Source organism: Phascolarctos cinereus, unplaced genomic scaffold (assembly GCF_003287225.1).
Source record: "Phascolarctos cinereus isolate Bilbo 61053 unplaced genomic scaffold, phaCin_HiC Scaffold_2;HRSCAF=192, whole genome shotgun sequence".
NCBI classification, from domain to species: domain Eukaryota; kingdom Metazoa; phylum Chordata; class Mammalia; order Diprotodontia; family Phascolarctidae; genus Phascolarctos; species Phascolarctos cinereus.
Window position 1 is genome coordinate 275,237,911 of NW_027555625.1, and position 14,816 is coordinate 275,252,726.

The window sequence follows — 14,816 nt, forward strand, 5'->3', positions numbered from 1 at the left end:
TGCTTGGAAAAACGACTAAAAATTCGGAAAGTTCTTCAAAGTCACACAGACAGGGAGTGTACATCTGTATGGGGGGTCAGCCCCAGACTTTTCCCAGCCTATTGTTTGCTCTCCAGAGCCTACTGGATTTTCGCGAATCTCAGAAATGGATAGAAACTCCAGATTAGTTTTCAAGATTATAGTTCACCATTATGTAACCCTGGCCTTGTGTACTGATGTGGGTGTTGAGACTGTAATCTGAGTGTTTCTGGAATTAGAGCCACACAAATAAAGAGGGAAAGTTTATTTTGTGGTTGGAGTTTCAAGATACCAACACTGAAGTACACCAAGATCTTTGGAAGAAGGTAAATCTTTGTTATTTTTTTCTCACTGACTTGGCTTTTGCCTGTTTGGGCTATAGGTCTGTCGCTCAGATAGGCAATCAGCCAGCCAACTAGTCAGCTAACTCCTGTGTAGCTCACAGCAGAGGCAGCCCTGCAGAACAACTCAGATACCTGTACCAAGCAGCTGGAAACACACTGCTCCAGACAAGATGTGGCTGCTTTCCCTGTTCTTCTGCTCCCTCACTGCTGTCTCTGTGCAGGGTAAGGGCTTATTTGTTTTGTTTTGTTTGTTTGTTTTCTCTTAATTTCCAACCGAGAACAATTATAAACCTTAGAAAGATGTAGTGTTAACTTGGTAGAAAACTAAGTGAGGACTGGTTTGGGGGTTGTTTTATTTTATGGTTTCTTTGGGTTTGTTTTGTTTTTCCTGATACATTTGGAACTTGCCTTTGGATAACTCTCTACCAGAAGAGATCTGTGGTTTTATTAAGGTAGTAATTGTGTGAGAAAGCTGATAGGGTGGGCCACCTCCTTCTAGGCTAATTAGTGTCCTACTTAAGGAGGTCAGGGTGCTGTTTCTGGCTTTGGATGAACTGGAATAAGTATCTGGGAAAGGAAACCACTTAACAAACAAACCAGTTCCTACTTTAAAATAAAGCTAATGGAATCTCAATAATCACAGAAACAATGGGAAATGGATATCTTATTAATGACAGAGAAAAGAAAAAAAGAAAAAATGCTTTCTAAAACAGCTAGAAAATTTGCATGCTAGTATTTTGTGCATTTGTCCAAATCATTTGGATAGTCCAAATCAGAGAATGATAAAAGTTGAAAGGGACCTGAGAGATTATCTAAGTCAACCCTATCATCCAATGAACAAAATTGAGGCCTAGTAAGGGGAAATGATTTGTTTAAGAGCATCAAGCTAGTTTATGGCAGAATCAACAAAAAATCTGGTTAAGTGTTTGTTCTTTACATTGTCATTCTATGGAATTTGTTAAAAAGTTACCCCTTCCTCATAGGCAAAAACACTCATTTGTTATAAAGCTGAGGGTTAAAAAGATCTTGATCAGTAACACAAGTAAAGGTACAGTTAGAGGGTGATCAAGGTGCCCAAGAATGAGTACTCTGCTCACAGCAAATAATAGGTTTCAATAGGTAAAAAAGGAAGAGAGTGTATGAGGGAACAGAGTGGGCTGTACCTGGTGAAGAGATTTCTGCTACTGATTGATAAGCTCTCGATAATGAGCAAAAGCATTTGCTTGGGGGTGATTAGAGTGGGATATGGGAGTAGGTATTCAGGGGCAGGCTTAAAGAGGAAAAGAGGTAAAATCTTTCATGCCTAGATTGGGCATGTAAATGAGATGGCAAACTGACACTTATCAAGATTTAAAACAAGTTTGCCCTTGATTTATCTGCATCTTGTGATTTTGCATTACCTGGACATATTAAATATCACCTTAGTAACTCAGTTCACTTTGTATATTTGCTTATATGGAGTTGGGATTTATAGAGGGAAAATCCAGTGTGCAGCTAGCTCCCTGATAAGACTCTAGTTCAAAAGAACCATTTGTCTCTTTCTGTTCCTTTAGAAAAAAATATGTATGGTAAGGCGCTATAAAAGGAAGGATCTGGGCTAGAACAGGGGTTGTTAAACCTGGGGTCTAGAGACCCCAGGGGTTTATGGGTAGATTTAAGGGGTCTATGAACTTGGGTAGAAAACAATTATATCTTTATTTCAATATAACTACTTTCCTTTGTAATTCTATGTATTTTAATTTATGTATTTAAAAACATTATTCTTAACATTATTCCATAAGCTCACCAGACTACCTAAGAAGTTCATGACATGAAAAAGTTAAGAACCCCTGAACTAGACAATAATAATTAATATCACTAATGACTAGATAATTAACATAATATTTCCCAGCTCTAACAGTCAGTAAGCCTATCAGGTTCTCAAGAAGCAAATGAAAATAATTAGTATTAAAAAGAATAATTCAATGTTGGCTGGAAGGAGATAGATTGTGAGAAAAATCTCCTGACCAAGATAAGAAATCTCTTAAATTTGGTAAGATGAAGGGGAGCAAGTCAAAACACTCGGGTATTTATTTTATGCTCATACTAGTCTCTGGTTTGAGTATCTTCCTTTGTAAAATAAAGTGATTAGATAAGATAATTTCTAAGGTGTCTCCTAGCTATAAACTCTGCAATTCTATGATTTATGCTTATTAAGTCAGAACCAAGGTAAATCATGGAAATATGGTGAGATTTTTGCTGTAGATTAGTGGACAGAGTTCTGTACACAACTAAAAATAATTTTATAAAGTTCACATGTGCTAATATATGGTCAGTTTTTTTTAATGCCACACACAAGCAAGAAATATGTATATTCGTTTCTTTCCTATTCAATAGTCGCCACAGATCTATCATGTTTAGTATTTCTCAAATTCTATTTAGGGCCTTAACTTATTTCCTATTCTTTTGACTAGATTTGTCAAAGTCTAAGAGGAATGCCGTTGAGATCCTCATCCACTATGGTTTTACCATTTTTTCTGCAAATTGATCAAATTTTTCTTTTAAATATTTAGATGCTATGCTATTTTATGCAAATGTATTGAATAATTCATTATCTATGGTACTTTTAAATATAATGTGGTTTCCCTATTTATTTCTTTCAATCAACTCTAATTTTATTATTGCCTTATTTAAGATCATACTTGCTGCCACTGACTTTTGAGTATATTAGAAGCATAATTTTTTCCTTGACTCCCATATTAATATTCCAGCAATACTTTTGTTCTAAGTGTTTTTCTTGCAAACACAGTATTTTTGGATATATCCAGTATTTGGGGATTCTGCTTTCTAATCTACTTTATTACCTTTGTCTATTGTTTGAGTGAATGGATCTCATTCACATAGTTATACTTGTTAATTGTACATTTTCTTTTCTCTTGTCCTTCTATACTTTTTCCTTGTTTCATCCTCTCATTCTCTTCATCAGCCCTTCTTTCAATGAAGTGAGCATTTTGAAAGAGTTATATTCAACACTGGTGATTTACATTTTATGCATTTTACTTCTATTCAACTACTTCTGGTCTCTCCTTCCATCTAGGCCTCAGTCACAGTTTTTTTTTTTCTTCTAAAATTTTATTTTATTACACAACATATGTGTTTTAACAAGTCAATGATTTAAAAATGCAAATGGCATCCACTTTAAATCCTAGGTACTTACATTATTTTTTCCAATAAATACTCTTCATTTATTTCCAACAACAATACTATCACTAGCAGTTCTACTCCATTAAGGCAATGCATTGATTTAAAAAAAAAAAAGTAGTAGCAAGATAATGCAGTGTATTGTTACTTTTCTTCTTTGGCAGTGTGGTTGAGTGCCAAAGTTTTAACCACCGTGCAGCAATAGTTTATATTAAAATAAATTAACCATTCTTTCTTTTTATTCTTTTCCTTTACATTGTACCCTCTGAAGATAGAGTTTATTTTGGTCATAATAAATCTCTCCCTAAGCCCTCCCTCTTGATACTTCTCTATCTAAATCTTTGTTGACTTTAATGTATTTCTATACCAAACTCTTCCTCACTGTGTGCACATACTCAATTCTCCTTTTCCAGTTCAAAAGAAAGTGAAGTTTATGCATACCACACTTCTTTCTATATTTGTATACTATTTTCTCAAATATCCACTTTATAAGAAATAATAAATTCTACCTTCTCTCTTTCTTTCTTCTTAGCATATTCCTTTTTCCTGTTAGGGTCATCAAAATTTAGTACAGAAGTTTTTTTTCTCTCTCTCTGACCCTTGAAGGAAGTGAGATTCTGAGAGGACACTTTTTTCCCCCTCCTCATTAGAATAGGGAAACCCCTGAGTCTTCTTACTGATAAAGAAATGTTATAGGCTAGAGACATTCCTCTGAGTCTTCTTCTAATGTATTTGCCTTTGTTTCTTTTGCCTCTTGTGTTTCCATTTCAGAGTATCTACCTCTGATCTCTTCGTCAAGAATATTTAGAGGTGCTCTATTTCACTAAAGATCCATTTCCCCCCTCTAAAAGATTATATGTGCTCAACTTTTCTTGGTGCTATTCTTAAGTTATAAGCTTATATCTGTTGCCTTCTACTTATCTTATTTCAAGTTTTCCTTTATGGTGGAAACTTCCAGGTCTGGCACAATCCTCATTGTGACTCCTTGGTACTTCAGCTCTTTCATTCTGGCTAATTACATACTGCCAATTTTTTTTTCTTGATCTGGAAGTTTGGGATTTTGTCCATGACATTCCTGAGAGTTTTCATTTTGAGATTTCTTTCAGGAAGTAACTAGTGCACTCTTTTTATATTTGCTTTGTTCTCTTGTTCTGGTTGGTCTGACCAGTTTTCACTTATAAATTTATGAAATGTGATATTCCTGATAGACTCTTTCTGGTGGGCTTTGCAGGTTAGTCTGATGATTCATAGATATATTTGTTTGATATTTGTTCTTGATAGACAATACTTTACATTTTATGAGGGTTTATTTAGTCTTTCTATTTTGTTTTGATATATTTCACTGTCTCTTGTAATCATTGGACTCTGTTACAAGCTAAATTTCAAGGAATCTGTTACTTGAATAAAGGTTTGGTTTTTTGTTTGTTTGTTTGTTTTTTGCTTTTAGGCAGTTGGGGTTATGTGACTTGCCCAAGGTCACACATCTAGTAAGTGTCAAGTGTTTGGTCTGAGGCTGGATTTGAACTCAGGTCCTCCTGACTTCAGGGCAGGTGCTCTATTCAGTGTGCCCCCTAGCTGCCCCTTACTTGAATAAAGTTTTATAGCTCCTGAATTAAGCTCGAATTATTTCTCCCTGAACTCTCATTTCCTTTCCCATTCTTTCCTCAGTAGCTTTCATTTTATTATATGATTATTTCAAGCATACCACATTTATTCTAGAAATTCCAGTAGACTGTGTGGCAAAGCTGTGATTTTTGTTCACTATTTGCTTATAGATAATGTGGAGTTATTCTGTTCTTATGGGCTTGTTTCTGGAACATCTCTGGCCTATAACATTTCTTTATCAGCAATGTTTTCTTATTCTTAATTATTTTTCAAGCTTTACTTCCTAACTGAAACAGTGCCAGGACCAGACTCTGCCCCTTTCTTCACTCCTCGATAATGAAGTATTACATCTTCTATCTCCTTTAGAGCTCCAGTCAAGGTGATGGGCTCTACTTTAGGATTCTTTCTTCAGTTCTTCTTTAGGAAAGTTTATGGTCTGCTTTATCTATTCTCCTACTGATTTATTTGGCAAGACTCCCCTGCCACTGTCTATGCCTTCTCACTTTTTTGTATAATCATAGCTTGGGGGGGGGGGAGCGGTGGTGAGGGAGATTGAAGAGAATTGTAGTTTCTCTTTGACTTTTTTGTTTGTTATTCAATCTGGCCCTCTTTTTAAACCACCGCTGAAGTAAGAGTGAGAGAATTGAGTTTGTGTGTAATCTACCAACCATCTTAGCTGAAAGTCCTTGAAATTATCCTATATCTGGAATACTGTGTTCAGTTCTGGCTAATGCAATTTAAGAACATTGATATGGTAGAAAGTAGCCAGAGGAGGGCAACTAGGATCATGAGGGCCTTGAATCTATGTCATTTTATGATTGTTTGAAAGAATGCTTAATCTGCAGAAAATTTGGGGATAGGGAAAGAAAAATACATGACAATTGTGTTCAAGTACGTGAAGGGCTGTCATACAGAAAAGGCATCAAGTCAGTAGCAATGGACAGAAGTTGCAAAGAGGAGAGTTTGTTCTCAATGTTTGGAAAAACTTCCCATCAGTTAGAACTATACATTAATGGAATGGGCTGCCTTGGGAGATAGTGGCTTACACCTCATTGAAGATCTTCAAATGGAGGCTGGATGACCTTTTTTCAGTTATGTTACAGTGGACATTGACCTAGATGGCCTCTGAGATTCTTTTTGACACTCAAATTCTTTGATTCTGTGACTTCTTTCCATGGGATCAAGGAAGTCCTCTCTTCTCCCAGTTTAGATATTCTTTACAGAAATAAAGAGTACACCTGTATTCCTTAGGAATAGAATTTCAAAGAGAGGAATAACAGTAGGTAGAAAAAATTGGTATAAGTTGTAATTCAAAGGCATCTATTTTAAGGGCTGGTTGTATTTATCAGCCAGCTTTCCATTTTTTTTTTTCTGACTGTTAGAAGAGTAGACAGGCTTTTCCCCATGGTCCCTATACACAAAGAGTGTTTTGGTTTTTTTTATTATGCCTGATAGGAATATCCTAAGGGTTATCTGTGGTTTGGATTTATTAGGCTAAGTTTGTTTTTACATAATTCATTGAGAGCTAACACAATAAGTAGGGCTTCTTAAAGTAACTCTCATGATGATTTATTAATTCCCTTCATTAGCAGGATGAATATTTCTTTTTTTGACTGATTCTATCCAATGGTTCTCTTGAAATATAAAACTTGGAATGTCTTTGTCACACAGTGTTGTAGGTAATAAGGAGGCAAAACTTGGCAAGAGAGGACTGGTATATTATTGAGGAACTAGGCAGACAAGAGGCCAAGTTCATGGAAATAAGTGAAGACAAAAGGGAGTTTATTGCATTTTTCTAAAATTCAGAAAGTCAGAGAACCAGTAAGAGTGACTTGTAAACAGAAAGTCCAAAACATGAACTTTAGTCCCAGGATAAGAGCTAGTTTTTTTCTGGCATTTTCCTCATGACTCTTTTGGAGGCACAGATGACCTTGGAACCATGGATTTTACTCCTGTGATAAGAAATCCATTGCTTCTCTCAAGTCAACCAATTTGATATTTGGATCATTTTGAATTATTATGAAACGACTGGGCCTAATACTACTTTTTTTTTCACCTTCTGGATCTGAACCATACTATCTGGACAATTTGTTCTTCTTCTCATTTAGTAGGGGTATTTCCAATCACTTGATTGGAAAGTGAGTTAAATATCATCAAACTAACCATATCTCACTGTTCCCAGACCATATTTTAATCCATTCATCCTTAAAGTATTTGTACATCTTCAAATCTGCCTTGCTACTGCCTCCCTCCCCTTATCCCTGCCCAACATTCCTAGAATAGCACCATCCAGACTAGACTATGTCTCCCATCCTGGTTAACCCTGACCATTCTTTGTATCCATCTGGATATCTTCTAATCTGTCCCACTACTTGAATTATACCTTACGCCTGCCAGCCTTTCCTCTTATGCTCTCACCCTCTTTGCTTTCCAGTTTTTGTTCTGGAACAGAAATAAAATCAATGCTAATGTTGCTTCTGGAAAGGAGATAACAGTGGAGTTGTATGGCTGCATCTCTTTAACTCCTCATCCCTGTGATTCACCAGACCAAAATTCAATACTCTAGCAACCATTCCTCTACATTTACTATCTCTTCCTATGGGTTTAGCTCCATGAATACGTGGAGCTTCCAATGAAGCATACCAAGATTTGTATGAACTGATACAATGTGAGATCTGGAAATTAATATGCATGTAATAACAACGGATGTAGTATTGTAGGTGACCAGAGACAGTCATCACTGCTCTTTCAACCTTCCCTCCTTTCTTCCCTTCATCTCTAGAGATCTAATCAGCCATAACCTGTTACAATGTATACTAGGGGCAAGATAATGGCACTTCAGGTTCATGTAGTTCTCTGCTGCTTAAAGGAATTTATATTAAATGAAAAACCAGGAGCACAATGACAATCGCTTAGTCCCCATTTAGGAAAATTCCTAACATTTAGGTTGGGGTTTGGTTATGTTAATCTTTCTAATTCACTCCTAGTCTCTTTATCATTGAGGCAAAATTCCTGTGGAACATTTGGGTAAAGAAGTAAATAGATCATGTTATAGACAGGCACCAAGTGGACAAATTGGGGAAAAAGTAGAACTTTTCCTGGAATGTCCTTCAGTAGTTAAGGAAATGGGTTCAATGGATACTTTATGATGACAAATCTTCTCCAAAATGGCTCTGGGACCAATGGCCCTCTTCAATTTCTCCTTTCCTTCTTATTTGTTGTCCCTGTGCTGCTAATTCTTTCTAGCTCATCTCTTAAGGTCTCAAGTTTTGTTTTGTTTTTTCCTTTTTTTTCCCAATCCACCACTAGACAATCCAATTCTAATTCCATCTATCTCAGTGATTTTATAACAAGTCCCACAGGATGTAACAAAGTTTTCAGCCAAACAAATAGACTTCTTATGTAACATCACTTCAGTTTATTCAATGACTCTCAATGACATCTAAATCAATCAGGATGTTTTACATATAATATAAAGTCCATGATTAATTTATTGATTCAAGAGAGACTTCCAGACCTTGTTCATATCTAGTGATCAATCAATATACATTCTCACACAATTAAGGCATTAGGAGTTGCAAATTGTCACTTTTTTTGAGACTGAGTCTTCCTTACAAGCCCAAGATGGAAGTGCAGTAGCCATTTATGGTCTCAATCCCACTGTTGGCTGAATGCATAGAAATTTTGACTAGCTCTGTTTGTCCTGAGCTGGTTTGCCCCTCCTAAGAAAACCAGGTGCCCCTTGCTCTTTGGGGCTTCCCATATTAGTGCCAGGCTCAGTATGGACATCCAATCGGTTTTAGCCCTCCTACATTTCAGAATTCCTCATGAGTTCCAATGATCCACTTGCCTCAGCCTTCCCCAGTAACAGGTAATGGCAAATACCATGCCTGGCTATCTAGTCATTAACTTTAAGTAAGGTGGGATAATTGTCTAAACTGGCCCCGTATATAAAACATGATTATTAAAAATTAAATGGAAATTACACAAATAAAACAACTGAAAATTAATGCTATGAAATTCTAATAACTAAGTTTGGCCCCAGAGAATAGCTATGAGAAGACATCTTCCACATTTCTTTGAAGAGATGAGGGAACTAGGATATGGAAGACTGTATAAAATGTCAGATTCTTTCTATGTATTCTTTAATTTTCTCTGAAAGAATTTTTGTTTGTTTTTAAAATTCTTTACCACAAAGGACAGTGATTACCCTTCTGAAAGAGGAAGGAGGAAGGATTAATGGGAAATCTAAGTTATATAAAAACAAAATATAATAACAAAATGTTTTAAAAGAACATCCATTCCTTAGGGAACTGTCTCACTGTATTTTTTATCTGCAGTGCCTGGCACACAGTAAGTACTTAATAAATACATTTCATGAAATCATTAATTCCCCAGCTTTTTCAAAATTGGTCTGTAACTCATTCTAAACTGCTAGGCCAGACCTATTCTAAAAGTAAGCTATATCCATTTGGGTTAGAGAATACAAATCCTGTGCTTTTAGGAAAGGTGGGTTCCCTCAGATTTAGTATTCCCATTCTTCTGGTCTGGGGACATAGTCTTACTGCTCTTTTACTTCCAGAGTAGGAACTGAAAAGAGGGTATTTATAGATTCTGGTTTTCATTTTGATTTGAGGAAGCAGGTAAATGATATTGGTCAAATCATTATTGCCACCTCTGGACCCCTTCGTTGTTTGCTTTTTCATCCCCTTCCTTACTCTATTAGCCTGTTATGGTTAATGCCACAGAGGAACAAGGTGTTCAACTCTGCAGACTGCCTGAGTGAGGTAGGTACCCCCAGCCTGCCAGAAAAGAGGGGGACAGCAAGTTGAATAAATACTACTTTAAAAGCTCATTCTAAGTTCTTGAGGTCTGCATCTTCCAAGGTATTTAAGATGTGATTATGTCTATCTAGAGGTCAGAGTATGAACCTAATATTGCACTTCCTGGGCTAGGAAGGGGGTGTCATCATCATCAGAGGCAATCCTCTGCAGCATCCCATGAGGGAAGAAAAGACACATTTCTATTATACACAATAGCTGTAATAAAGAATTTTTTATTTTTGTATAGTATAAAAAGGGTTATCTGAAGTATATGGGGATGGGACAGAGGTGAAAGAAAACATAGTTCATCCACAGTGGGAGATTTGACTTCCAAAGTGTATTGGGGAGTGGCAATGACAGAATCCCAGGAGAAGGATTCCATGATATTAGGATCCTAGGGATATTAGGTGGTTCTACTTTATGTATAGAGCCTAGGGGGAATGAGATAGAAGTTGCTCTACAGAGAAAGAAGAACCCCACTCCCTTTCCCACCAACCATTTTGGTGCCCTGGGACAAATCCACATTCACTCCATACCAGCTGTGACTGTTTAATACCATCTATTATGGATATTAGGCCAGCCAATGTCATAGTTTGCATTAATATTGATATCCTGAAATGATAGCAGAGAATTGATATAGACAACTTGCCATGAGGTAGCAGAGGGGGTCCCCCAGGTAATGGATACCCAATTAAGTACAAGAGAGGATCAGTGCACCTGACAAACTTGGCAGCCAGGCCTTCATCCTTGATTGGTGGCATATTTTGGTACTGGCTCCCTTGCCATTCAAAGTCTCAGAGAAACTAGTTTACATTTCTCATTGAACTTCAATTTTCCCTCAACTGAAAAAAAAAGTAAAAATTATGAGAAAAGTTAATTAAAGAGAAAAATATGAGTAAAATTGACAACAAGGGATTGTGGAAAGCAGGAATATTGATCCACTGTTGGTGGAGCTGTAAATGGGCACAGGCATTTTGGAAAGCAGTTTGCAGTTATGCACAAAAGGTTACCGAGCAGTTCTAGACCTACACCCAAAAGAGATCAAAAAAAGATAAAAGGCCCACTTTTTATTGTAGCAAAACAAAACAAAATAAAAAATTAGGAAGTAAGGGGATGCCCAGAAACTGAAGAACTCCTAAATCAGTCATAGTACATAAATGTGATGGAATATTATCGTACTGTTAAGAAATGAGGAAATAAATTATTTCAAAAATACATGGAAAGGCTTATGTAAACTGTCTAAAAGTAAAGCAAGCAGAGACAAAAGAACAATTTATATTGTAATATCATTATGAAAATTATAAACAATTTTGAGGACTCTCAGAAACTGATGAAGGAAATGAGCAGAACCAGCCAGAAAAATTTGTAAAATAACAATAGTGTGAAAATAGACAACTTTGAAAACCGTGAGGACAATGACCATTCATAATTCCACATGAAACATATTCTGACAGAGGTGTTGGATTTAAAGAGGTAGAGGTGCCACTAATATGAAATGTCACACGCCCTTTCAGATGAAGTCACTATATTCATCATTATACTTGTTTTATTTTGTTACGAGTCCCCTCATGAACTGGGAATAATGTGTAAATAAATGTTTATAATGTAAAAATAAAGCATCAATAAAACTTTAAATCATAAAATAGAAAAACACTCTAACCTAATATAATATCTTGAAAAGATCAAGACTTCCTAAACTAGTTTGTTGTTGTTGTTGTTGTTATTCAGTTGTTTTGCCAGTCATATCTGACTGTTTATGACCTCATTTGGGGTTTTCTTGGCAAAAATTCTGGAGTGGTTTGCTGTTTCCTTCCCCAGCTCATTTCACAAATGAGAAAACTGAGGCAAACAGGGCTAAGGGCCATGTCCAGGGTCACATAGCTAGTCAGTGTGTGAGGCCAGATTTGAACTCAGGAAGATGAGTCTTCCTGATTCCAAGTCCAGTGCTCTATCCCCTGTATGACCTAAAGAAATATTTAAAGTTTAAGTTTGAGTCAACGTTATATCAAGGATTTTGTTCAGAGAAAAGAATATCATTTTTGCAAGGACTATATCTAGGGGATGTATTAATTGAATGACATTTGATGGCAACAACATCTTGGAATTTCTGTTTTTAACTTACATGGTAGAAAAACTCCTGGTATTTACTAGAGCTCTATTTTTTTTTCCCTTTGAGAGCAAAAGTGGCATTAGCTTCTCCCCTACCATTTTTTTTTTTGGTCTCAAGCCAAGCCCTCTGAGCCAGTTTTCTTCATCAGAAACTTAGGGTGAAATTTCTTTTGAAAATACGATGTCCAGCCAATTAGTGCACATGGAATCTGTATCTCCACCCATTTTTTAAGGTAGCCTTCAGATTAATCTCCCATTGTATATACTGTCTTTTTACTGCTTTTGTTCAACATACTTGTAAAAGGAGAACCAATTCATGTCAAGCCACTTAGTCTTTTCATTCTCTGGGTTGTAAAATGAATGGAAATAACTCCTCCTCCAGTCCCAAAATACATAAGGCCTGGCCCCCTCAACCACTGGGGAGATTAGACAAATTGGTTTGCCATCTCCCTGACCAGGAGATTCTAGTGATCAGTGTAATCTGAGTGTCACATCCCACATCATCTCTATTCTTCCTTAGCTTCTGTTTGTGGTACCACATGAAAGCACTGTCATCATTGAAATATCATGGGGTCTGGAATATACAATTCATTGTAGAGACTGGGGCCCAGCTCCCTTCATTATACTGTGTCCACCATTTCCCTCACTCAACAGCTGCTTGCAGTCAGTATTCCTTCCCCCTGTATGGACTTGATTATGGCCTGTCCCCTTCCCTCAACCCTGGAATGGCCAGAATATCTTGATCATCCTAAGAGTGATCAACAAATCACCCCAGAACTAAACTTCTAAGTCCCAAAGAAGGAAAGAATAGAAACTGTTTTGTAGTTACCCATCTCTTAGCAATTTCTGTAACATGAATTTCAAATGCATTTACAAAGGTAGAGGGAGTTTCCCCTATGCTTTTAAATGCAGATTCGATGAATGCAGCATATAGATGACCTGCTATTTTATTATTCCCCAAATGCTTCTCAGGTTTTTAGGAATAAGTTCATCATGTGATATCAGGCTAGGAAAATCTTATACCTTCTATAGGTCCATAAGACAAACCTATAAGATTCTTCATTGATGTGTCCCTCTTTCTAAGCCAGATTCTGCCACTTTTATGATGCTACTGAGCTTTCTTTTTAAAATTCTTATAACACTCTAGTTATTATTTTCCAGATCTCTCCTAAAATTAAGGGACCCTTAACGAATTCCCAGTACAAATACATCACAATACTTTTGAAGCATGATACATTCCATTTTTAAATAGAGATGATATAAAAGGTATAGTTAGAAAACCAATAAGGCTAGCCAATTACTTAACATGAAGTCTATATAATATATAGTGAACAATTTATCAAAACAATAAATCTAAATAAAAATCTATATAAGAAATAAACTAACAGTTCTAGCAATTATCAATTAAAATCTAAAACAAGCAAGTTAATATCATTAATAACAGACAATAGTGATTGCCAGATACTTTGCATTTATGATTCAATGAGAATTTTTCCATGGGAAAGAAATAAAAAATATAGATCTCAGACATAAACCCTCCTCCATAGCAGAATTTGGGGGTGAACTGCTTCACATTCCACCTATATATTGTGGTCACCTCTCAGTCTGCTATTTACCTCTTTATAAAATTCATTCTTATCATCCTGCATTCTAAGTTAATACATGTATATGCTTGGGAATTTCCTTAATAATTACTAAAATTGAAGACTCTCATTAATTAATCAGTTTTCTTTGAATCTCACCCCCATTTATTAAATATTACTCATTTAATAAGCTAAAGCGACCTATTTTCCCAAAAACATTTGTCTGTCTGTCTATCTATCTATCTATCAATCTGTCCAAACCTCTAATCTTCTAGGCTTAAGTAAACATAAAAATTACTGGCTATGCATTTTAAACAATGTGACAAATAGTTACACAAAAGCATATTTTTTTTACAATGTTTTAGCTCTAAGAAAGTTCACAGCCAGTCCTCTAACCATAATTACAACTACTTTCCCAGAGGTGCTGCTCTGTGGAACAATAGAAGAGAGCACTGAATTTAGAGTCAAAGAAACCAGAAGGCGCACTGTGCTACTTATTTCTATGCACTTAGTTATCAATCTGTAAATCAACAAATGCTTGTTAGATGCCCATTATATGCCCTGGACCTTGGTTTCCCCATCTATAAAATGAAGCTGTTCAGCTGGATAGTCTCTTGAAATTCTAAATCTATGACCCTAACCAGCTACTAAGACACTTCCTAATCCTGTTCACAGTCTTGCCATTCAATTCTATCAGGATACCACCATCCTCTCAGTGCTAAGGGCAACTCTCTAGGACTATACATTGGTTAGAAGAAGCCAATCTTTATCTGGGAGTATTCTCTATCAATAAATTCACAGGTCTATTCCACATCCTTCGGCCCTTTAAGAATTCTGTTCATCTTCTTCCCAAGATCAAAGTTGAAAGAGTTCTCTCTAAAAAACAGAAAAGCCCTTTATTCTTTTTGTATTCTCACTGTTTCTCTCAAGCTATTACTCAACCATCTCTCCAGAATGAAAACTAAACAGCCAAGTTCTTCAAGAATCTCTTGTGTGTCTTGAAGATAAACAGTAGCCATAGTCTCTGTGGGGTAACCTGTTAGCCCTGGTGTTACTATACATATCATTGTAGAGTGTATGGACTAGAGCCAAGAGGAAGAGCTGAAAGATTTGATATTTCAGGTCTCAAATTTCTTGCAAGAGGAGCTCTATGA

The 14,816-nt window shown here is 36.3% G+C and overlaps 1 protein-coding gene across 1 annotated transcript in view; it reads left to right on the forward strand.

Annotated features, from left to right (window-relative positions):
* The first annotated feature begins 256 nt into the window (after positions 1-256).
* Positions 257-14,816, forward strand: part of LOC110207506 (liver carboxylesterase 1-like) — a 54,384-nt gene continuing 39,824 nt past the window's right edge. Inside the window, exon 1 of the mRNA XM_020985200.2 lies at positions 257-584. Coding sequence (XP_020840859.1) covers positions 533-584 — 52 coding nt within the window. The 5' untranslated portion in view covers positions 257-532. The remainder of the gene's footprint in view (positions 585-14,816) is intronic.